This window comes from Oncorhynchus mykiss, chromosome 13 (genome assembly GCF_057628025.1).
Source record: "Oncorhynchus mykiss isolate SJ-2025 chromosome 13, ASM5762802v1, whole genome shotgun sequence".
Classification (NCBI taxonomy): domain Eukaryota; kingdom Metazoa; phylum Chordata; class Actinopteri; order Salmoniformes; family Salmonidae; genus Oncorhynchus; species Oncorhynchus mykiss.
In genome coordinates, this window is record NC_143034.1 from 62653958 (window position 1) to 62678646 (window position 24689).

At 44.2% G+C, this 24689-nt stretch overlaps 1 protein-coding gene across 1 annotated transcript in view; it reads right to left on the reverse strand.

The window, feature by feature from the left end:
* Window positions 1-2385: 2385 nt before the first annotated feature.
* Window positions 2386-24689, reverse strand: part of LOC110538750 (uncharacterized protein C16orf52 homolog B) — a 29775-nt gene continuing 7471 nt past the window's right edge. Inside the window, exons 2-3 of the mRNA XM_090197080.1 lie at window positions 12284-12496; window positions 2386-2863 (exon numbers count right to left, since the gene is read on the reverse strand). Of these exons, the coding sequence (XP_090053206.1) occupies window positions 2679-2863; window positions 12284-12496 (398 nt within the window). The 3' untranslated portion in view covers window positions 2386-2678. The remainder of the gene's footprint in view (window positions 2864-12283; window positions 12497-24689) is intronic.

Consider the following 24689-nt stretch of genomic DNA (forward strand, 5'->3'; position numbering starts at 1 on the left):
TTTGCATAGTTGGTGCCTTTTATTCTATACAGTCAGATGATGTTAGTAGTGACTAGTGTCTTGCTAATAACTTACCCAAACAGTGAATGTGCACTTCCATATAATTAGATGATCATTTTGCTGTGGATACATCATTCCTTTTTGTACTGTAAATCATTAGTGTTTGTACATGATGGAAGGAACATTTTAATCAGTTGTATTATGTAAATCTTTGTCCATTCTTGGCTGGACACTGAGCACACAGACTTCTGAACAAAATCCACATTTAACAGAAACATGAATGCAGTATGAACACGAATGAAAAGTCACTCATAGGTTTGACTGTAAAACTTAACTGGAGATGAAGTCAATTCAAAGGTGAATATGGCAAACACTGTTAAAGTCTTGAAAAAGAACCAACTTGAATCAATAGTCACGTGGTTGGGAAGGTACTGTACGTTTTGTTCTTCACTAACTCCACTGGTGCTCATTTCCAGAGGAACAATAAACACTTTGCAGGCTGACTGAAAACATATAGCCCTTCAACTGAGATGCACCTTGGTTGCCTCTGTCTTCTACATAGGTTTGTGTTGACAAAAGTGCAATGTCTTAAAACGCTCACATGGGAAGGCCATTTGGAGATGGCACATTCTTCTACAGATTATTCCAGAAGAAACTGAAAAATATATAACTGACCACCCTCCCCCTCCACAAACAATTTTTGTGGTAAAATAAATAAATAATAAATAGGTCCTCTGGATTATTTTATACGTTTTACATAACCTCCCTGTTTCAAAAGTTTTCTCCTACTGAACATCGCCCTGGTTTTTGTCATTGCCTTTTATCAGAGACCGGTGTGATTGGCTACTCCTTACCAGTCAAAGACACTAGTTGATAAATGACAAACCAGGCAACACATAAACCAGCTGACAAGGTGGCCCTCGAGGCCTGGAGCTGAACACTAACATGTTGAAACAGACTAAACATTATACAGTATGTAGAGTGATTGTGTCAGACTCAAACACAGCCGTCTTTTTTCTCTTTTTATTCAGTGAAAGATAAATCATTTGCGTTGATCACAAGCTTTATGCCTAGCCGCCTGATCAAGACAATACCATTTCTAGGGAACTCATCGCCATGGTTTGGAAAACACAATAGTAGTAGTTTGAATAAGAAAAAAATATGAGGTAAGAAGTTATTTTTTTATACATTTGTGGTGCCTCTTCTGCTATTAGCTATACCCTTGAATGCACAGTGCTTCCTAAAACAGAAATTCTGATCATGGCACAACAACAAATCAAACTAGGAACCAGAAAGGGCTTCTTCATTATCCATATTATACAGACCAACGTAAAGAAAAGCTGAGCAGGAATGGAAATGGACAACAAATACTTCACCATGACTTGGAGATTGAGCCCGAAACACGTGTGTGTGTTTGCGTGCGAGTCTTTTGTGCATCTGTTAGTGTGTGTGTGTGTGTGTTTCACAGGCATCGGGCACAGCACAGTAGTGAGGCACAGCCCCACACAACGACCTGACCTGCAGTCCCTGATGCCTTTTATTACTATTTTACAAAGCAAAAACAAAACATCCCTCCTGCCTGATCCCATCCATGTTTCATAATAATCCAGCTGCTCTCAGTCTTCATTCCCTTTTTCCTTTCCTGTAGAGCAGCTGGTAGGTGCTTGACTTACTGTGTGGTGCCTGGTTAATTAGGGAACCTTGGTCGTCAGGGCCTGGGGTCCTACCCTCCCCTCTCTGGAACGGCGCACCTGTCTAAATCCCATGGATTATATGGGTCATGGTGCTGGGGTTAAGGTTAGGGTGAAGATGGAAAGGCCAATGTAGCAGTCCACCCTCCCTCTTCCAAAGGGGACTTGCTCATACCCAGCAAGCTAGGATGTCATCTCAACCAACCTTGCCCCTCTACTCCAAATAACCCCCTCCCTAGTTACTGCCTAACCATGGCTGAAGTGACTCTTGTCCCAGACCACACATGGGGAGGCAGAGAGACAATGACCCCAGCAGCAGCCTATACCTTTACAGCTCCTCCAGAGGTTCGTTGGCCCAAACTTCACCTCAGTGAAAAAGGGGGAGAGGAGAAAGCAACAACCCCAAAAAACACTAAATGGAAGAAACTAAAACAACTGAAATAGTGTAAGAAGCCAAAAATAGCAACAGGAACAGTTGAGATGACAACGGTTTGTTTTCTCGCTGGGCAGGAAGGGTGAAGTGGACATCCTCCGAAAGGTGTGACGCCATAGTTACTGTCGCCGTGGCAACGGCAGGGGGTTTGGGGAAAGGACAGCGGTCGTTCCAACCCCCCCCCCCCCCACTCCTCTTCACCCCCCCATGGAGTGGACGTGTGCCTCCCACATCGCTCTCCAAAGTGCAACAACAACAATGTAAAAATAACATGTTTTAAATAAGCAAAGGCAGAGAGGGAAAAAAAAGCCTGAGTCAGTTCGACAGCGTCCATATTCGTCCATGTCTATTCATCTCAGTTAGTTTGTTATTCCGCGTTAACCGCCCCAGCTGCATATCGTCACACCGTCCGTCAGAGACATCCCATCCCTGCTTCCTGGCCAGTGTTTTTCTTTTTAGTCGTCCATTTTTCTTTTCCTCCATTTTATTGATCTCCTTGGTATGTTTCTCCTCGGCCCCAGCTTAAAGTCCAGGTGGCAGAGTGGTAGCCGCAGTCAGCCGGGCAGGCACACCTTGCCTGCGAACAGCAGTCCCACTATGGTGAAGAAGATGGAGAGGACAAAGAGGACGTAGGAGGAGCCCACCACCGTGTTGTTGGGCAGCTTGTATGGCTGGCCACCCACCTCGTTGATGTAGAAGCCGATGGGGAAGATGAGCGCCGCCATACAGAACAGGATCACTGAGGGGGAGAGAGAGAGAGATAATGTTAGACATGTTGGAATTGTTTACTATTTCCTGTGGTGTTTGCTACACTGGAGACAGCTCCGCTTTCAATTAGGATGAAACCTGGGATGGACTGGGTGCTTGTCAACCAAATCTCCCTCTGGTATAATAAAGATTGACTTGATTTGTTAATTGATTGAGTGACTGACTAATTAATTGATGAATTTAATGACTGAATCATCACTCGTCCTCAGTAGGCCTACATACTACCTACCGCACAAGGTCACACACACTACAGAACCAAAACACTCATCCAAGGCCCCAGACACCATCACGCCTCAACCTCTTTTACATAAATAGACCTTAGCTGTGAAGGAGACACACTCCAGTCTCACCACCGTGAATGTACCAAGGCCACGAACACACAACCAGACCATGCAGGCTTTTACAAGAGCTCCAAAAACAACAGGCAGACGGGACGCTCTTCGGCATAGGATAATGGGGCCTTTCAGTGGGCTTCCAAGCAGATCAATGATCAGAGGGAGAGAGAGATGGAGGAATGGAGAGAGGAGAGAGAGAAAGTGTGTGTGTGTGTGGACGTGTTTAACTATACTACTGGGGACCAGAAGTCCCCACAAGAATAGTAATCCCAAGAAAAACTGAACAACTGCGGAGAGTCGCCACAAGGTAAAATTCTAATTTCTAGGGGGTTTAGGGTTAAGGTTAGAATTAGTGTTAGGGAAAATAGGACTTTGAATGGGACTGAATTGTGTGTCCTCACAAGGTTAGTTACACAATACTCTGTGTGTGTGTGTGAGAGAGAGAGTAGGAGAGAGAGAGTAGGAGAGAGAGAGGAGAAGAGAGAGAGTAGGAGAGAGAGAGGAGGAGAGAGAGAGTAGAAGAGAGAGAGTAGGAGAGAGAAAAGTGAGTTGGCGTTGTAACAAACTGAGGTAATTTTATAATCCACTCAGCTAGAGGGAGCCGAGACCAGGGAGCATCTCTCTCTCTTCAGACAGTCAGGGCAGCGGGTAGAGAGGGACTCAGGACCAGATCAAGAGACACAAACACCAACTGAACACCCACACATGTACGCACAACACAGATTCTGTGGGCTTTGAGTGAATCTGTCCATCTGAAGCAGTGTTACTAATCTGAAACGGCAAAGCCAAGGACTTACACATACTCTTTAAAAGATTACTTTAAAAGCTAATTCGATATACTGTAACTTAATCACTTAGGCTAACGCTAATTCAGTGGACATGCGGTGTTCTGCAGTGAAATAAACTCTATGGTAGAGTATCCGAGTTCTCTCCCTATCAGCAGCAATAGAAGGGCCACTCCATCACAAACACTGTCACATCATGACGGGCCGTTTGAGACATACCAGGAGCTATAGGAGAGAGACTGCAGACATGTTCCCCAGGCATTCTACTCTGTGTCGAAAAAAGCAACAAATATCATTAGATAAAAAACCAACAAGTAAAAATAATTAAATATATAAAGAACCAGTCAAAAGTTTGGACACCTACTCATTCAAGGGTTTTTCTTTTTTGTACTATTTTCTACATTGTAGACTAATAGTGAAGACATCAAATCTGTGAAATAACACATATGGAATCATGTAGTAACCAAAAAAGTGTTAATGAAATAAAAATATTTAAGATTGCCACGTTGTATAAATGATTGGAGACAGGCGCAGGAATACGTAATAGGGGGTTTTAATACTCCACCCCAAAATACAATGCCATGAAAGGCACGGGGAAGAAGCCCAAATCAAAACACGTATACAAAAACACAGGGATGGAACAAAAGAGTGAGGTTAAACCTCTAATAAATACACAAGACGAGACCCGTAATAACAAGTGCACAATACACGCAGCACGAAAGTCGAAACAACAAAGCACAGGTACTCACAAGACCGACGGACATGGGAACAGTAACCGACCAAGACAATGGTGAACAGAGGGCACACATATTCAATTACTAATCAGGGGGAATGGGAACCAGGTGTCCATAATGAGACAGTTTAGTGACGCCTAGAGGACGGTGACGTAGACTTCCGGAACTGGTGCACGGAATGAGCAGCAGTCCTGGGGGGGATCTGTGACAAAGATTTTAGATTCTTCGAAGTTGCCTCCCTTTGCTTTGATGACAGCTTTGCACACTTTTGCATTCTCTCAACCAGCTTCACCTGGAATGCTTTTCCAACAGTCTTGAAGGAGTTCCCACATATGTTGGCTGCTTTTCCTTCACTTTGTCAAACTAATCCCAAACCATCTCAATTGGGTTGAGGTCGGGTGATTGTGGAGGCCAGGTCTTCTGATGCAGCACTCCGTCACTCTCCTTAATGGTTAAATAGCCCTTACACACCCTGGAGGTGTGTTGGGTCATTGTACTGTTAAAAACAAATGATAGTCCCACTAAGCGCAAACCAGATGGGATGATATATCGTTGTAGAATGCTGTGGTAGCCATGCTGCTTAAGTGTACCTCAAATTCTAAATAAATCACTGACTGTGTCACCAGCAAAGCACCCCCACACCATCACACCTCCTCCATGCTTCACGGTGGGAGCCACACAAAGACACAGTGATTGGAACCAAAAATCTCAAATGTGGACTCATCAGACCAAAAGACAGATTTCCACCGGTCTAATGTCCATTGCTCGTGTTTCTTCTTCTTATTGGTGTCCATTAGTAATGGTTTCTTTGCAGCAATTCGACAATGAAGACCTGATTCACTCAGTCTCCTCTGAACATGGATGTTGAGATGTGTCTGTTACTTGAACTCTGTGAAGCATTTATTTGGGCTGCAATCTGAGGTGCAGTTAAATCTAACGAACGTATCCTCTGCAACAGAGGTAACTCCTTTCCTGTGGTGGTCCTCATCAGTTTCATCATAGCGCTTGATGGTTTTTGCGACTGCACTTGAAGAAACTTTCAAAGTTCTTTAAATTTCCCTGATTGACTGACCTTCAAGTTTCTCTTTGGTTATTTGAGCTGTTCTTGCCATAATATGGACTTGGTCTTTTACCAAATAGGGCTCTCTGTGTACCATCCCTACCTTGTCACAACACAATGGATTGGCTCAAACGCATTAAGAAAGAAAGAAATTCCACCAATGAACTTTTTAGAAGGCACACCTGTTAATTGAAATGCATTCCAGGTGACTACTTCATGAAGCTGGTTGAGAGAATGCCAAGAGTGTGCAAAGCTGTCATCAAGGCAAAGGGTGGCTACTTTGAAGAATCTCAAATAAAATATATTTACATTTGTTTAACACTTTTTGGGTTACTACATGATTCCATATGCGTTATTTCATAGTTTTGATGACTTCACTGTTATTCTATAATGTAGAAATTCTGAACAATTCTGTAATGAGTAGGTGTGTCCAAACTTTTGCCACCTTTTTCTCCCCAATTTCGTGATTACGATCTTGTCTCATCGCTGCAACTCCCCAACGGGCTCGGGAGAGTCATGCGTCCTTCTAAACATGACCCGCCAAACTGCGCTCCTTAACACCCGCTCGCTTAACCAATGTTTCGGAGGAAACACTGTTCGACTGACGAAGTCAGCCTGCAGGCGCCCGGCCCGCCACAAGAAGTCGCTAGAGCGCGATGAGCCAAGTAAAGCCCCCCTGGCCAAACCCTCCCCTAACCTGGACGATGCTGGGCCAATTGTGTCCCTATGGGACTCCCAGTCACAGCCGGTTGTGACACAGCCTGGGAATCGAACCAAAGGCTGTAGTGACACCGCAAAACACTGCGATGCAGTGCATTAGACCGCTGCGCCACTCGGGATGCCATAAATATATATTTCTGAAGAGACAAGCACTTGGCGTCCACTTCAAGACACCAATTAGTGTCTTAGACTTCCTGCTGAGAGAAGTGATATAACAGTGTAATAAGTCACTGCTCTGGCACCCCACAAAGTGGAGTGACACACCAGTCCTGATGGGGCACAATACGGTGTGTGTGTTCAGTGTGTATGTGTAAGCAGTGACTGGGCACAGGGACAAGGTCAGGAGTAAAATCATTAGGGTAGTTATCGGTCTTAATCCAAGTGATTAGCCTCTTGGTAGGACCAGTTAATTAAAAAAGTCATTGTTAATTAGCATCATGAAACTCCTCATGTTTGGTTTTATTTTGCGGCAGCCTCCCCAGCTACCAAATGTTAGTTCCCAGGACGATCTACACAAAACACTCTAATGTCAGTGGGGAAAAAAAATCGAACAATTGTAAAAAATTCTGGAAAAATAAAACACTAATATATCTTGATTAGATAAGTATTCAACCACCTGAATCAATACATATTAGAATCACCTTTAGCAGCGATTACAGCTGTGAGTCTTTCTGGGTAAGTATCTAAGAGATTATCACATGGATTGAGCAACATTTGCCCCAAATTCTTCAAGCTCTGTAAAATTGGTTGTTGATCATTGCTAGACAACCATTTTCAGGTCTTGCCATAGATTTTCAAGCAGATAAGTCAAAACTGTAACTCGGCCACTCAGGAACATTCACTGTCTTCTTGGTAAGTAACTCCAGTGTAGATTTGGCCTTGTATTTTAGGTTATTGTCCTGCTGAAAGGTGAATTCATCTCCCAGTGTCTGGTGGAAAGCAGACTGAACCAGGTTTTCTTCTAGGATTTTGCCTGTGCTTAGCTCTCTTTAGTTATTTTTTTTATCCTGAAAAACTCCCCAGTCCTGACAAGCACACCCATAACATGATGCAGCCATGACTATGCTTGAAAATATGGGGAGTAATACTCAGTGAAGTGTTGTTTTGGATTTGCCCCAAACATAACACTTTGTATTTAGGACAAAAAGTGAATTGCTTTGCCACATTTTTTGCAGTTTTACTCTATTACCGTGTTGCAAACAGGATGCATGTATTCTGTACAGGCTTCCTTTTTTTCACTCTGTAAATTAGGTTAGTATTGTGGAGTAACTACAATGTTGTTGATCCATCCTCAGAGTGTGATAGCTGTTTAAAAATCACCATTGCCCTCATGGTGAAATCCCCGAGTGGTTTCCTTCCTCTCCGGCAACAGAGTTAGGAAGGACGCCTGTATCTTTGTAGTGGCTGGGTGTGTTGATACACCATCCAAAGTGTATTTAATAACTTCACCATACTCAAAGGGATATTCAATGTCTGCTTTTTTTATTTTGACCAATCTACCAATAGGTGCCCTTCTTTGCGAGGCATTGGAAAATCGCACTGGTTGAATCTGTGTTAGAAATGCACTGCTTGTCCAGAGGTTCAGAGATGAGGGAGTACTATTATTGCACACAGAGTGAGTCCATGCAACTTATTATGTGACTTGTTAAGCAAATGTTTACTACTGAACTTAGTTAGGCTTGCCATAACAAAAGGGGTTGAATACTTACTGACTCAAGACATTTCAGATGTAATTTTTTTATAAATAAATGATGATTAAAAAAAGAAGATAACTCTAATTTGACATTAGGAGGTACAAAAAAAAAGTGACAAAAAAATCTCCATTCAATCCATTTTAAAGTCAGGCAGTAATACAACAACATCAGTCAAATGTCAAAGGGTGTGAATACTTCCTGAAGGCACTGTATGTCAAATAACCAAAGGAGAACGTTAGCTGGGAAGTGTTAGCTGGGTCTTGTCTATAAGTGCAACTGTCAATCGAAAGTCAAACCAGATCATTCTCTGATTCCTGTGAATTACCACTGAACAGACGAACTGGAAACGGACTAAATCAAATCATGTTGCTTTGCCAAACACACAATCAAAGGCTTACAGTTGAAACTGTCTTCCATTCACACGGAGTGCACTAACTAAAGCTCCAATCATAGGGCTGATTTTCCAAACGCACGTAGATGGAAATCAAAAGAGGCCTGGGGCAATAACTCCTCATATGCTTCCACAACACTACAGCTACACATCATGTCCTCCAGCCCAAACCCACACAGGCTATTTTCCCCCTCAGAAAGGGACTGATTTAGCCTAGCTAAAATGGCTCAGATGATGCAGCTGGCTCTCTATGGCTCTCTCTACGCTAGCAGGCAGGCTGGCTGGCTGAATGTGCCCTGTCTGTGCTGCCAGCTAGCGAGGAGAGTGTTGTCTGGCTAACCCCCCCGGACTGGGCAGACACGGCTAATATTTACGTCTGTCCTCACTGCCGCGGCCATGTGTTTACCCACCGCAAGCCAGAACCTCAGTGTTTTTCAAACTACCTTATATGTTACTGATGATATGTTATGATATGTTACTGATGATATGTTATGATATGTTACTGATCCTTAGCCTGTCAGAATACTGTACCTCACTGTACCTGGGGTGTAGTGTACAGCGAAGTCAGACAGTGGGGTTTGCGAGGACATAGTAGTGTCCTGGCTAGGGCCTAGTGTTAAGAGTGTAGTGTACAGGGGACAGAAGGGGGCCTGGCTAGGGCCTAGTGTAAAGACTGTAGTGTACAGGGGACAGAAGGGGGCCTGGCTAGGGCCTAGTGTAAAGACTGTAGTGTACAGGGGACAGAAGGGGACCTGGCTAGGGCCTAGTGTAAATATTGTAGTGTACAGGGGACAGAAGGGGGCCTGGCTAGGGCCTAGTGTAAAGACTGTAGTGTACAGGGGACAGAAGGGGGCCTGGCTAGGGCCTAGTGTAAAGACTGTAGTGTACAGGGGACAGAAGGGGGCCTGGCTAGGGCCTAGTGTAAAGACTGTAGTGTGCAGGGGACATAAGGAGGCCTGGCTAGGGCCTAGTGTAAAGACTGTAGTGTACAGGGGACAGAAGGAGGCCTGGCTAGAGCCTAGTGTAAAGACTGTAGTGTACAGGGGACAGAAGGAGGCCTGTGCTGGCTGTACAAAAGGGTCCTTTCAGGTGGCAGTGGCCCTGGGCCAGCTACGCCTACTGGTAGCTTCCTTTCCCCAGCCAGCAATCATCACCTGTTAGCCCCCTATTAGCTACCCCCCTCTCCATGCACCTTTCATTCTGTAACAGAGCACCAATCACAGATGCCCCTTATCCCAACCCCCAGCCCCCTCACTCTATCACATACTCAATCTCTCCCTCACTTTAACTCTACTTCTCTTTTAATCCCCTTTTAGTCTACCACTTCTCCTCACTCTACCTCTCCCTCCCCTCTCCCTCTTTCCTGAAAGGAGAAAGCCCAGCCTGCCCATTAAACAGCAGCAGCAGCAGCAACAACCCTGTGAGGTGCAGTGCTCAGCACTGTCAGGGAAATACTCAAAGCCCTCTTACTTTCTACCCCCTTTCCTTCTCCCATAGCTGGCTCTCAGGTTACAAGTGATGCTTTTCTACCTCTCCAGTCTCTCAATCCCACTCTCATTTTCTCTTCGTCTCCCTCTCTCCCTCTTCCTGGTCCAGCGTAGCTTAGTGTCATTCTGTAGTCTCCTCTTCACGCATCTCAATCTCTACCCCCTACCTACAAACATTCTCCCATTCCTTCTCTCTCAATCTCTACCCCCTATCTACAAACATTCTCCCATTCCTTCTCTCTCAATCTCTACCCCCTACCTACAAACATTCTCCCGTTCCTTCTCTCTCAATCTCTACCCCCTACCTACAAACATTCTCCCATTCCTTCTCTCTCAATCTCTACCCCCTACCTACAAACATTCTCCCGTGCCTTCTCTCTCAATCTCTACCCCCTACCTACAAACATTCTCCTGTTCCTTCTCTCTCAATCTCTACCCCCTACCTACAAACATTCTCCCATTCCTTCTCTCTCAATCTCTACCCCCTACCTACAAACATTCTCCCATTCCTTCTCTCTCAATCTCCATCCCCTACCTACAAACATTCTCCCGTTCCTTCTCTCTCAATCTCTTTCTTTCTGGCAGCAGGGAGCCTAGCGGTTAAGAGCGTTGGGACAGTAACCGAAAGGTTGATGGTTCAAATCCTCGAGCCGGCAAGGTGGAAAAATCTGCCGTTCTGCCCTTGAGCGAGGCAGTTAACCCCCGCAACACCACCTGCTCCCCGGGTGCCGATGACATGGACATCGATTAAGGCAGGTCCCCTCACCTCTCTGATTCAGAGGGGTTGGTTTAAATACGGAAGACACATTTCGGTTGAATGCATTCACTTGTGCAACTGACTAGGTTTCCCCTTTCCCTGTTCCTTTAAAATGCATCTCTTTGTCTGAAAGAGCCATCAATGGTAGTCTTCACTGCAGTGACAGAGAGTGGGAGAGAAAGCGATAGAATGTGAAAGCACAAGAGGGAGAGAAAGAGAAAGAGAGATTATCACTGAGAACCTGATACAGCCAACGGAACCCTGGATGATTGTGACTATATCCTCCCTGTTGCCAGGGCAACCTCATCACTTGGCTCAGAGCGATGTGTGATTGTCAAAAAATTACTCAATAAAATCACATTTAGCACGTGACACAGATTTGCAATGAACACATTGACAACGCATCTTTTTAGACGGGCTGGAGGGACATGGATTATTGGGTGATTCTTGGGTAAATACACCATAGAAATATAATCCTTCTTGTTCTCTAAATACGACTAACATATAATGACTGTGATGCACCAATTCAATCAAATGTGTCTGTGTGCTAGTAAAACTCTCTAAGTGTGTGAGTGAGAGAGGGGGGGGCGTCTCTTCTCTTTGCTAAACAACCAATCAGAATATGAACACCTACACAGCCTTACGAAACAGCTCAGCTCAGCAGGGCTGCTGAATGTTGGGTTGGTATTGAGTTAAGAAGTGTCTCCTCTGAATGCCTGTCTAAAAAGAGGGGGATGAGTGTTGAAAGACAAAAAGAAGCGATTGAGTGGTACTCTATGACGCCCACACAGGTACCATAGAATGCACTTCTCAGTCGAAGAGCTGCAGGGAAGGGATGATCTGGAGGCATGGAGGATAGAGAAGACACATACAGCATACAAGCACGCATGCACGCACGCACACACACACACACACCGCCCACACAAAAGACGCCAACATCACACACATTGGTTCCATTGGTTTACCTGAAATCAGCTTCACCACTGAAATGCTGGGCATGAATGCAAAGCTAAACCAATATTTTCACAGCCCCCCTCTCCCTCGCCTCCCCCTTTCCGCTTCTCTCCCTCAACTTACTCTCTCTCTACCCCTACCCCTCCCCTGTGTAGGAGAGGGTATATCTGCTCGTAGTCGGATGCACTGGTGTTGAGGGGAGTGTTATTCCAAGGAAATGATGTCATGAAAGAGGGGAGTGGGATTGGAGAGAGGAGTGAGAGAGAGACCTCTGTACCTAGGCCTACAGCTTGTTTGGTGAAGCTACTTAACAGGGTGATAGAGAGGGTGCATTTTTTTATTTAGTGGTCAAGTGTAGTATGTCTCTGAGTAACGTCTATCAGTAAAGAGAAGAGACACAGTTGGTTGAGCTTGGCTTTGATTGGTCAATGTACACTCGACCGTCATTAAGGTAGGGTCGTTTCGGTCACTTACTCCCGGTGAAGGCAATCCAGCGGGCGTATTTGGTGGCCTCGCGGCGCCAGTGGGATGCCACCAGCAGGCCACAGGTCACCGTGAGGGAGATGATACCCAGGATGATGAAGAAGAGCGTGGTGACCCACTCGGGGGGAAGCCGCGGGGGGATACAAGTGCGGTCCCGACCGTGGATGGTCTGGCACTGCCGCACCAGGCCTACCGTCAGGGCACCTATATATATATATAAATGAGAGAGAGAGAATAGGTGTTAGATCATACACACATTTAAATACTCTCACCAGCCACACTGTTAGGGCACATCCTTGTAGGGCTGGGCAGTAAACTGTATTTGACTATATACAGGTATTGATGCACAGTCCGGTTTGTATTTTTACTTTACCTTAACTTAAATAATGGTATTTGGTTTGTTAAATGTAATTGAAATGTAATAACTGAGTGATGTAACTAAAATAAATATGGCAATCGGCCGTTCTTACCGTTAGTAAGAGACTGCGAACAGCTGAGAACTGCTAATTTCCTAGCAAGAGCTTCTGGTGTGCACTTGTGCTTTTTTTGCCATGAATAGTGCCTGTGAGGCAGCACTGGAGCCAAAGATGTGCAAATGTACTTTTTTGCCACAAATCTTGCCTGTGAGGCAGTGCGGGTAACAAAAGCACTCTAGAAATCGGCACAATGCCCCTTGTGGCGAAAGGAACTGACATTGAATCCATTTAATATACAGTATATGGTACTTGGAAAGAAAAAGTGACTTTCACAAAATAGAGGCATAGAAAGAAAACAAATGTGGTACAGTGTGGAAATAACAAGCATGCACTGCACCCGGCCCGCCACAGGAGGCGCTAGTGCACGATGAGACAAGGACATCCCTGCCGGCCAAACCCTCCCTAACCCGGACGACGCTGGGCCAATTGTGCGCTGCCCCATGGGCCTCCCGGTCACGGCCGGCTGCGACAGAGCCTGGACTCGAACCCAGAGTCTCTAGTGGCACAGCTAGTCCACTGCACCACTTGGGAGGAGGATGTGTTTTTATTTGAATTCCGGTGCTGCTCTGCATACACAAACATGTTATCTAGCTAGCAGGTCCAACGTTAAGTCAACTATGACGTTCAAAGACATTCAAAGTTTCTTTATAGAAGCCGCTCCTCCATAGGTATAATTCTGTGGGCCTAATTCAGGTAATGCATGTCATAAGATTCCCAGCGCTTCAAGCCAAGCCTCCTCAACCCTCTCTCACTCTCTCTCTCCCCACTGCAAAATGTCAGTCCCATCTCACACCCTACACTCATCTGTCCAGTACATGTAAATATTTTGCCCGCTCCACCACAAGCTGCTCTATCCGCACTGATTTCAGAAGTTTAAAAAGGAATAGAAAGGCACCATATGAACCGGTAGTTTTTTTTTGGTTAGAACCGGTTCAGAACTTTATTTTGCTGGTCGGAACAGTGGAACGGAATGAAAACAATAATGGTTCTGTTTCAGAACGAAACGATTGTAAAATAATTTCGGTTCCAACCTCTGGTACTGAGTACAGTACAGCACAGTGAGTAGAGCATAGTATAGTACAGTCCAATACAATAGTACAGTACAATATAGTAGAGGACAATAAATAAAAGAAGCGTATAGTACAGTATATTGTCCTGTACTGAACTATACTGTATTCTACTGCGCTGTACAGAACTCCACTCATCTGTGCTGCGATGCCCAAACTTGTAAAACATGAAGACAATGATATTCATATCCATATTTACTAATTTCTGTGTCGTATAGATCAGGGACCCATGATGTATTTCCGTTACCGTAATTCCACTTCACTTACTGTAGTTCAATATCCAAAAGAGATTTTTGTTAAACTCCACATGCCATAGGTGACACCCCATTCTTTCTGCAGACATCTTTGAATCTTATTGCTGCAATATGTAACTTTTTGGGCGACCCAACCAAATTCACATAGAAATGTGAGTTATAGATCGGCCATTCACATTGAAAGCAAGTCTAAGAAGCTGTATATTTGTTCTATGCGAGCTATTTCTATGCTTCTACTTGTGCGTTTTACTTTTGGGTTTGTACACCAGCTTTAAACAGATGAAAATACTATATTTTCGGTTATGGAAAATTTAGTATTTCTCAGTGATTTAGATGGCACAATGATTCTCTACACCATACTTGCTTGTTTTGTCACAAACTGAAATTAGGCGAACTATTAGAATTTTTGCAACCAGGAAATGGTGTTCTGCATTGTGTATCTTTAATTCTGAGCGTATATTTAACCGTTTTTGGAAAACGTGGTCACATAAAAACCTGAGGGAGATTTTACAGTAATTCCGTTACCAAAGTTTCCATCTGCACAGTTCTTACATTAAATTTGTTTTTGTAAAAAAAAAAAAGTGGAAATTGTTAAAAGTAGTCCTTGTGCATAGAGCTCTATTGTTTGTTAAACTTTGAAAATAAATGGTTTTTGTTTGGCATACATTCTAAAGTGAAAAGACTGAGACAAAGTTTAATTCCGTTACTGTGGAATTCCCCCCCTTTAATCTGTCTGTGAACCAATACCTGCTAGGAGCTCCTCTCTGCAGCCTACAGGTCCCAATTATGTCAGAGGAGGCTGAGGCTGTTGCTCTGTAACACACACAAGGACACACAAGCATGCACATCTCCCACACACACACTGCAACAGATTGTAATGGTTCTTCTCACACACAGGTGCACGTACACACAGCAACAGACATAAATCATTATCCACTCACAGGCACGCACACACACTGTATCCGGATGTTTGTCTCGACACCTCAGCATTCCCTGTATAATGTGTCAGTTCATTAAGAAGCAGAGGCTTTGAAAAAGTCTAAAATTCTGCTAGCTAACGTGACAGTAGTTCGCATCGCTACTATATATTTCATCTCACTTCTCCCATCAGACATAGTACAGTATTTCTCCCTTTGATTTATCCACCAAACACACACACCTTCCTGTCCTCTCTCTTCCTCTCTTCCTACTTCACTTTTTCTCACTTCAAACTGAAGAAGCTTCTTTCTCTCCAGGAGAGTTTCTTCCCTGATCTTGAAGTCAGTCAGTAAGTATGCACATCTGTTGGTCTGGAACACAGAGGAGAGGAGATAATATCTAGCCTATGGCGGAGAGCCTACTGGAGCCATCTATCACTGATCAGACACACACAGAGGATTTATAGCCTCTGGACTGAGCCATGATGACGTCTGCCAGAGATAGACTAGCTCATGAGCACACACACTTGTACAGTTACGTAGGCAGCCACACGTAGGTCACTCTCTCACACACACACACACACACACACACATCAAACCACTGAGAACCATAGGAGAGACACTAAATCAGTGTGTGCTCGTCTTCATGGAGATTTCTACCTCAGTAAGCAAAACGGTATCATATTATGCATGAAAGGTTTAGGTGGTAGGAACCTGTAGTCTTTTTAATGAAAGGTTTAGGTGGTAGGAACCTGTAGTCTTTTTCATGAAAGGTTTAGGTGGTAGGAACCTGTAGTCTTTTTCATGAAAGGTTTAGGTGGTAGGAACCTGTAGTCTTTTTCATGAAAGGTTTAGGTGGTAGGAACCTGTAGTCTTTTTCATGAAAGGTTTAGGTGGTAGGAACCTGTAGTCTTTTTCATTAAAGGTTTAGGTGGTAGGAACCTGTAGTCTTTTTCATGAAAGGTTTAGGTGGTAGGAACCTGTAGTCTTTTTAATGAAAGGTGGGCTCGGATATGAAGAGTGGGTTTTACTACCACCTTCACCATAATCTTACCAGGTAGGCTATCGACAATACTTGAATTTTACAACAACTTGGAAAGACATGGTGGAAAAGATGATACAATACATATTGGAGGTCCAATGGTGGAGATGCTGAAAGACAGATTGGCCTGGGAATCTCCTCTTGCACTGGGGCAGGGCGGGTCTCCTCTCCTCTGGTATCCCACAGCGAGCCAAACAGTCCACTGGCCATCAGTCCAGAGGAAATCCTGTCCCCTTTATAACAGCTAGCAGGCCAGCACAACACCGCCTCTACAATAACAAGCAAACACCGCCTCAACCCTTCCCTAACCACACGTACAAACACTATGAAGGCCTAATGCTCCTCTGCTGGAGAATGCTGTCATGTGCTAGAACAATAGAGAACATTTTAGAGATTATATAATCAACATAATCTAGAATCCGAGCCCTGGATATTCTAAAATAGGCTACATCCAAGACTACCAACATTCTAGAAGGCCATCATTGCCTTGCCTTGTGCAGTCTGCACTGGGGCCAATGTGTTCTGCTGTCAACCGGAAGAACTACTCAGCCTTTAGACTAAAGAAAGAAGGAGGTCAGAGCGAGGCAGACTAAAATGGCACCTGGAACGCCCACCAGAGCACTAGAGCTTACCCAAGAGCCTATTTCTGAAGTGAAGTAGGCCATATATTCCTGCCTGGGTACTGTAACCTTGAACCTGTCTGAGGACGGGAAGTGTGTGTGTGTGGAACATCAGCGGGCTCTGATAGCACTAATAGTCTTGTTTTATGGCCATTTCCCCCCGGATCCTCCAGCCTCCTGCTGATTCACTAGCTCTCAGTGGAATTCCTGCCTTACAACAGGCAGGCACGGCATGGCACACACACCACTGGACACGACACACACACGGCATGCAAAAACATGGTACTCTGACATAAATTACACAAACGTACACACACACACACTCCGTGAGACTACACATCTGGGTAAATAAACCTGGAATCTAAAATGAAAAGTGTGAGCAATGGAGCGACGCCTCATTTCCCCCCAGCCCACCGCAGAGCAGAGATGGTGAAGGGTACAGCAAGACCCACCACTGCTGCTGTGTACAGAGACAGACATCCAGATATACACAGAGCACAACAACCAGTAACACACAAACACTCATACACTGTCCCACACAATAATACAGCCTCTTCACAAAGATACTGACAGTCCCCATAAAAACATTATTAACAGTTCTAATCTCCATGGATCCCTATGTCTCTAGCTAACCGTGTCCCATGTGCCTCCCCTCTATTCTCTCTGTATTCACACAGCTCATATCTGTTTCTCTTCTCCGGTGTTCCCTCCCATGTGCCTCCCCTCTATTCTCTCTGTATTCACACAGCTCATATCTGTTTCTCTTCTCCGGTGTTCCCTCCCATGTGCCTCCCCTCTATTCTCTCTGTATTCACACAGCTCATATCTGTTTCTCTTCTCCGGTGTTGTAAGGGATTTCTTCCATTGACGGAGAGGCGGACCAAAGCGCAGCGTGGTTATTTTGACTCATGTTTTAATAAATCACTTCACATTAACAAACTAACAAAAACAAGAACCGTGAAAACCCAAAACAGCCCTATCTGGTGCAAAACACAGAGACAGGAACAATCACCCACAAACACACAGTGACACCCAGGCTACCTAAGTATGATTCTCAATCAGAGACAACTAATGACACCTGCCTCTGATTGAGAACCATACTAGGCCGAAACATAGAAATACCCAAATCATAGAAAAACAAACATAGACTGCCCACCCAACTCACGCCCTGACCATACTAAATAATGACAAAACAAAGGAAATAAAGGTCAGAACGTGACAGGTGTTCCCTCCCATGTGCTTCCCCTCTATATTCACACAGCTCATATCTGTTTCTCTTCTCCGGTGTTCCCTCCCATGTGCCTCCCCTCTATTCTCTCTGTATTCACACAGCTCATATCTGTTTCTCTTCTCCGGTGTTCCCTCCCATGTGCCTCCCCTCTATTCTCTCTGTATTCACACAGCTCATATCTGTTTCTCTTCTCCCCATCCCCATCCCCTCCCTCCTGACGTCTCACTGTTTATCACAGCTTCTCTCTCTCTATGTTCCTTCCTTCTTTCCCTCCATCCATATTCACTCTTCTTTGAGTGAGATCACTGTTTCTCACCCCCTCTCTCTATCTCCATTAGATTACTGCTTCTCGCCCAGTCTGTGTCTAAATGAGAGGAAATGAGGGCTGTGTGAGTTGGTCCTGAGCATGGGAGAGCATGGCGATGCTGTCATTAGTGTAGGTGCAGAGAGGTGTTAGCTATTGTTAGCCAGACAGCAGGCAGCACTGGAGGGATGAGTGGAGCAGGAGGCCTCTAAACTCTGCTGGGTGGAAGTATGGAGGTGGAGGCAGCACTGGTGGGATGAGTGGAGCAGGAGGCCTCTAAACTCTGCTGGGTGGAAGTATGGAGGTGGAGGCAGCACTGGAGGGATGAGTGGAGCAGGAGGCCTCTAAACTCTGCTGGGTGGAAGTATGGAGGTGGAGGCAGCACTGGAGGGATGAGTGGAGCAGGAGACCTCTAAACTCTGCTGGGTGGAAGTATGGAGGTGGAGGCAGCACTGGAGGGATGAGTGGAGCAGGAGGCCTCTAAACTCTGCTGGGTGGAAGTATGGAGGTGGAGGCAGCACTGGAGGTATGAGTGGAGCAGGAGGCCTCTAAACTCTGCTGGGTGGAAGTATGGAGGTGGAAGGCAGCCACTGCAGGTTTTAACAGCCCGGCCGTTCTTGTACTTACATCACAGGGCTGCAGGGGAAGGTAGACTGTAGTGTTGACTGTCCCCACACACACACACACACACACACACACACACACACACACACAAATTCAGACTACATAGCCACACGCACAGGTAAAGACACGCAAACATACACACATTCATTCCAGAGACGTATACAAACAACACACACACAAGCTGGCTGCATATTCAATATCCGTACACAAACAAACACTACATACAGTCTTCAAAGGTGGACTTCAAAGGTAGGAAAACGCATAGCCACAGTCTGAAGTTAGTTACCACTGCATAAGTTTTCCAAATGTTTCCAGAAGACAAGTTTCTTCATATCCGTTCCATGACAAAAGGACAGACGCTTACACACACAGTTTTACTTAACACAACAACATAAAAGCACTTGTTAAGGGAGAGGGCAGGAAGCTGGTAGTATACTTTTCAACAGCGAAGCACTTCTTTCTCCCCCTAGTCCCTCATGCCCTGACCACGTACTACAACAGGATGCTGCCCAGTCAGTGCAGACAAAGATGGCGGAGGAGGATTCTGCTCTCTGGTACAGCTGGTACAGGGAAACAGGTGATGTTATTGTGGCTGTGTCCCAACTTGGCTGTTGATACTAGCATGGCCACCTCCAACTGGCTCATTCAATCTCTCTACACTCCCCTGCAACTCTTCCCTGGCCAGGGTGTTGAAAATGTGTTCAGTTAACGTATCTGGTAAAGTAAGGGTTAATGATCAAATATTAACTTGCTACATTCACACATACAGCCTACTGTAACTGTGCTTGCTCTACTAAAACAAGGCTAACCAAGACAGTTATCCAAACCTTATGCCCCAATAGCACGCAAGGAAGCAACAGGGATACTTTGGCTGTACAAGGACGAGGCCAAATTAAGAGCTATTTCCAGATGTACGCTTTTAAATATCAAATTTTCAATGGCACGGCTTTGTTTAAACAACAAAAACAATTTCCTCAATTGTACCTCAGCGCAAAGGTTGTTTCGTCAGAACAGAGCGATCAGAACAGAACATTTTCACAGCAGTGGGAGGGCTTGGCATCACTTGCTGGCTTTGCCATTTAGAAGTAGACCAGAAATCACTCTAAAAACAGCCACCGACACGACCTATCACTGAGAGAGACAATCAGCCGTCCATGTCAACACACCGATGAATAGAACAGAAGAGTGTGAGAGACAGAGCGGGAGAGAGATAAGAGAGGTACATCATTTTCTCCCTTCGCAGCTGTAACACACATACACACACTCCAACACAGAATTTATACACGCCATGACGGCCTTGCTGGCTGTTCTCTTTTCTGAAATTGTCACGACTATCCCCTTGTGGTCTTCTTCTATGGTGGACTTTGTTCTCTCGCACAGCTCATGTCAAAGCTTCCCCTCCACTGTGTTTTCAGGGTGATGTTGTACCCCTCGGTTATAGGCATGGATTTGTGGAACGGCGGTGTTAATCCAATGTCTTTATGCCTCTTAGATTCTCTATCAATATGTGTTGTGTGTGTTCGGATCACCAAAAGTAGAAATCTAATCTTGCCATGAAAAAAGGACTTGGACAGGAGTATAGAGTAAACTGTTTCACTTAAGTGTCACTAATATCCCTTTCACATAGGATTTACAGTTTGTTGCATGCAATTGTTTTGCAATGTTAACATGACACCCTTTCAAACAGGTCCATCTTTATCACATTCTTGCCGGCATAAGACTTTCACATGTATATATCCCCAGCGCATGCCGGCACAGGTGACGAGTGAGGGTAAGGGTGTGCAGATGTGTGTGGACGGCTATTTGAATAAAATAGCTGTCATCGAACAAAACATTTTTTATTGCACATGAGAGTTTGTAGGTGCCTGTACAGTGCCTTCAGAAAGTATTCATACCCCTTGACTTATTCTAGTCGTGGACAAAAGTTTTGAGAATGACACAAATATTAATTTTCACAAAGTTTGCTGCTTCAGTGTCTAGATATTTTTGGCAGATGTTACTATGGAATACTGAAGTATAATTACAAGCATTTCATAAGCGTCAAAGGCTTTTATTGACAATTACATGAAGTTGATGCAAAGAGTCAATATTTGCAGTGTTGACCCTTCTTTTTCAAGACCTCTGCAATCCGCCCTGGCATGCTGTCAATTAACTTCTGGGCCACATCCTGACTGATGGAAGCCCATTCTTGCATGATCAATGCTGGGAGTTTGTCAGAATTTGAGGGGTTTTGTTTGTCCACCCGCCTCTTGAGGATTGACCACAAGTTGTCAATGGGATTAAGGTCTGGGGAGTTTCCTGGCCATGGACCCAAAATATTGATGTTTTGTTCTCCGAGCCACTTAGTTATCACTTTTGCCTTCTGGGAAGGTGCTCCATCATGCTGGAAAAGGCATTGTTCGTCACCAAACTGTTCCTGGATGTGGAACAGATGGTTGGGAGAAGTTGCTCTTGGAGGATGTGTTGGTACCATTCTTTATTCATGGCTGTGTTCTTAGGCAAAATTGTGAGTAAGCCCACTCCCTTGGCTGAGAAGCAACCCAACACATGAATGGTCTCAGGATGCTTTACTGTTGGCATAACACAGGACTGAGGATAGCGCTCACCTTGTCTTCTCTGATCAAGCTTTTTTCCGAATGCCCCAAACAATTGGAAAGGGGATTCATCAGAGAAAATGACTTTACCCCAGTCCTCAGCAGTCCTTTTGCAGAATATCAGTCTGTCCCTCCAAAAGTCTTCGCCTCACTGTGCGTGCAGATGCACTCACACCTGCCTGCTGCCATTCCTGAGCAAACTCTGTACTGGTGGTGCCCTGATCCCACAGCTGAATCAACTTTAGGAGTCCTGGCGCTTGCTGGACTTTCTTGGGCGCCCTGAAGCCTTCTTCACAACATTTTAACCGCTCTCCTTGAAGTTCTTGATGATCTGATAAATGGTTGATTTAAGTGCAATCTTACTGGTAGCAATATCCTTGCCTGTGAAGCCCTTTTTGTGCAAAGCAATGATGACGGCACATGTTTCCTTGCAGGTAACCATGATTGACAGAGGAAGAAAAATTATTCCAAGCACCATCCTCCTTTTGAAGCTTCCAGTCTGTTATTCAAACTCAATCAGCATGACAGAGTGATCTCCAGCCTTGTCCTCATCAACTGAGTTAACAAGAGAATTACTGACATAATGTCAGCTGGTCCTTTTGTGGCAGGGCTGAAATGCAGTGGAAATATTTTGGGGGGGATTCAGTTCATTTGCATGGCAAAAAGGGACTTTGCAATTAGTTGCAGTTCATCTGATCACTCTTCTTATCATAACATTCTGGGATTTATGCAAATTGCCATCATACAAACTAAGGCAGCAGACTTTGTGAAAATGTATATTTGTGTCATTCTCAAACCTTTTGGCCACGACTGTAAATTGCTGTGTTAGAGCCTGAATTCAAAATGGATTAAAAAAAAAAAAACTCACCCATCTACACACAATACCCCATAATGTCAAAGTGAAAACATGTTTTTAGACATTTCTGCAAATGTATTGAAAATGAAATACAAAAATATCTAATTTAGGTAAGTATTCAACCCCTGAGTAAATACATGATAGAATTAACTTTGGCAGCGATTACAGCTGTGAGTCTTTCTGGGTAAGCCTATAAGACCTTTGCACACCTGGATTGTACAATATTTGCACATTCTTTTTCAAATTCATCAAGCTCTGTCAAGTTGGTTGTTGATCATTGCTAGACAGCCATTTTCAAGTCTTGCCATAGATTTAAGCCGATTTAAGTCAAAACTGTAAACTAGGCCACTCAGGAACATTAAATGTCATCTTGGTAAGCAACTTGTGTATATCTGGCCATGTGTTTTAAGTTACTGTCCTACTGAAAGATATATTTGTCTCCTAGTGTCTGTTGGAAAGCAGACAACCAGGTTTTACTCTAGGATTTTGCCTGTGCTTAGCTCTATTCCATTTCTTTTTATCCCCAAAAAATCCCTAGTTTTTGACGATGACAAGCATACACATAACATGATGCAGCCACCACCATGCTTGAAAATATGAAGAGTGGTACTCAGTGATGTGTTGTGTTAAGATTTGCCCCAAACATAACACTTTATATTCAGGACAAAGTTCATTTCTTTGCCACCTTTTTGGCAGTTTTACTTTAGTGCCTTATGGCAAACAGGATGGCATATTTTGGAACATTTGTATTCTGTACAGGCTTCCTTCTTTTCAATCTGTCATTTAGGTCAGTATTGTGGCGTAACTACAATGTTGTTGATCCATCCTCGGTTTTCTCCTATCACAGCCCCCCCAAAAACATCTGTAACTGTTTTAAAGTCACCATTGGCCTGGTAAATTCCCTTAGGTTTCCTTCCTCTCTGGCACCAGAGTTAGGAAGGACGTGTGTATCTTTGTAGTAACTGGGTGTATTGATACACCATCCAAAGTGTATTTCATAACATCAACATGCTCAAAGGGATATTCAATGTCTTTTTTTATTTATACTTATCCACCAATCGGTGCCCTTCTTTGCAAGGCACTGGAAACCCTCACTGGTCTTTATGGTTGAATCTGTGTTTAAAATTCATTGTTCGACTGAGGGATCTTACAGATAATTGTACATGTAGGGTACAGAGATGAGGTCATTTAAAAATCCTGTTAAACACTGTTATTGCACACGGAGTGAGTCCATGCAACTTGTGACTTAAGTGTTACTCGTGAACTTATTTAGGCTTGCCATAACAAAGGGGTTGAAAACTTATTGACTCAAGACATTTCAGCGTTTCATTTTTAATTAAAATTGTCAATTTCTAAAAACATAATTCCACTTTGACATTATGGAGTATTGTGTGTAGGCCACTGACACAAAATATACATTTAATCCATTTCAAATTCAGGCTGTAACACAACAAAATGTGGAAAAAGTCAACAGGTGTGAATAGTTCCTGAAGGTCCTGTATGTGCTTTAGAAAACATTACAATCTGCTCTTTCCGATCATGTAAAGAAATCTCAAATTTGACCTGGATGAACCTCTGCACCCTTTATCTTTTTTTTCCTACCCTGGCTCCGCTTTGTTAGGGAGCAGGCGTAGGCTGTTACATTTGGAGTATCTTCCTCATGATACAGATTAGAAAATATAGATTGCTATTATTTTTCAAACAGATATTCAGATAATGCCCCCATGCTTGTTTCAAAGCAGCACAATGGTGCTGTCCCATCAAAACGGTGCTGAAATGATCATCAAGTTGACCACGCTTTTTGTCTTGGAAAGAAATGTAAAGAAGACACAATATGCTTCCTGCATGAAATGATAGTGCTACATATGTCTGGCAGCTGGAAGGTGAAGCGAGGATCTCATTATCAAGTCTACTTGTAGGATGGCATTGTGAGAGATGGCATATCACATTTCAGTCAAGAAAACAAAATAACACTAAATACTGAACCGTGACCCTTTTTAATCTCACTGTCTCTCTCTGTGTGTGGGTCTATTTTCATTCAGATGGTGACAGAGACATTCTGAAGACAACAGGATCTACAGGAGGGCAGAGGGCTGCAGGCAGATTCACAGTTGTCTCCGTGACACTGACACTGCCAGTAATAATGGGCTTTGTGTAGAAGCCCAGGCAGGAAATGAAGTTTACTGTGATTGCCTGGGAACGTCACACAGAGGTGAGGACAGGGTCTTTTCAGCTGGAGAGACAACATTTCTCCTCCTTTTGTGCCAGTGGTTGTCGTGGTCCCCAAACGTCTCTGTGTTGCCCTGGGCCAGGAGTTGTTCCTAGTCAGGTTACGTAGTCAGGATTGGAGAAACTCCAGACTCTACTTATGACTTACTCACTTGCAGGCTTTTCAATTGGTCTTGTTTAACT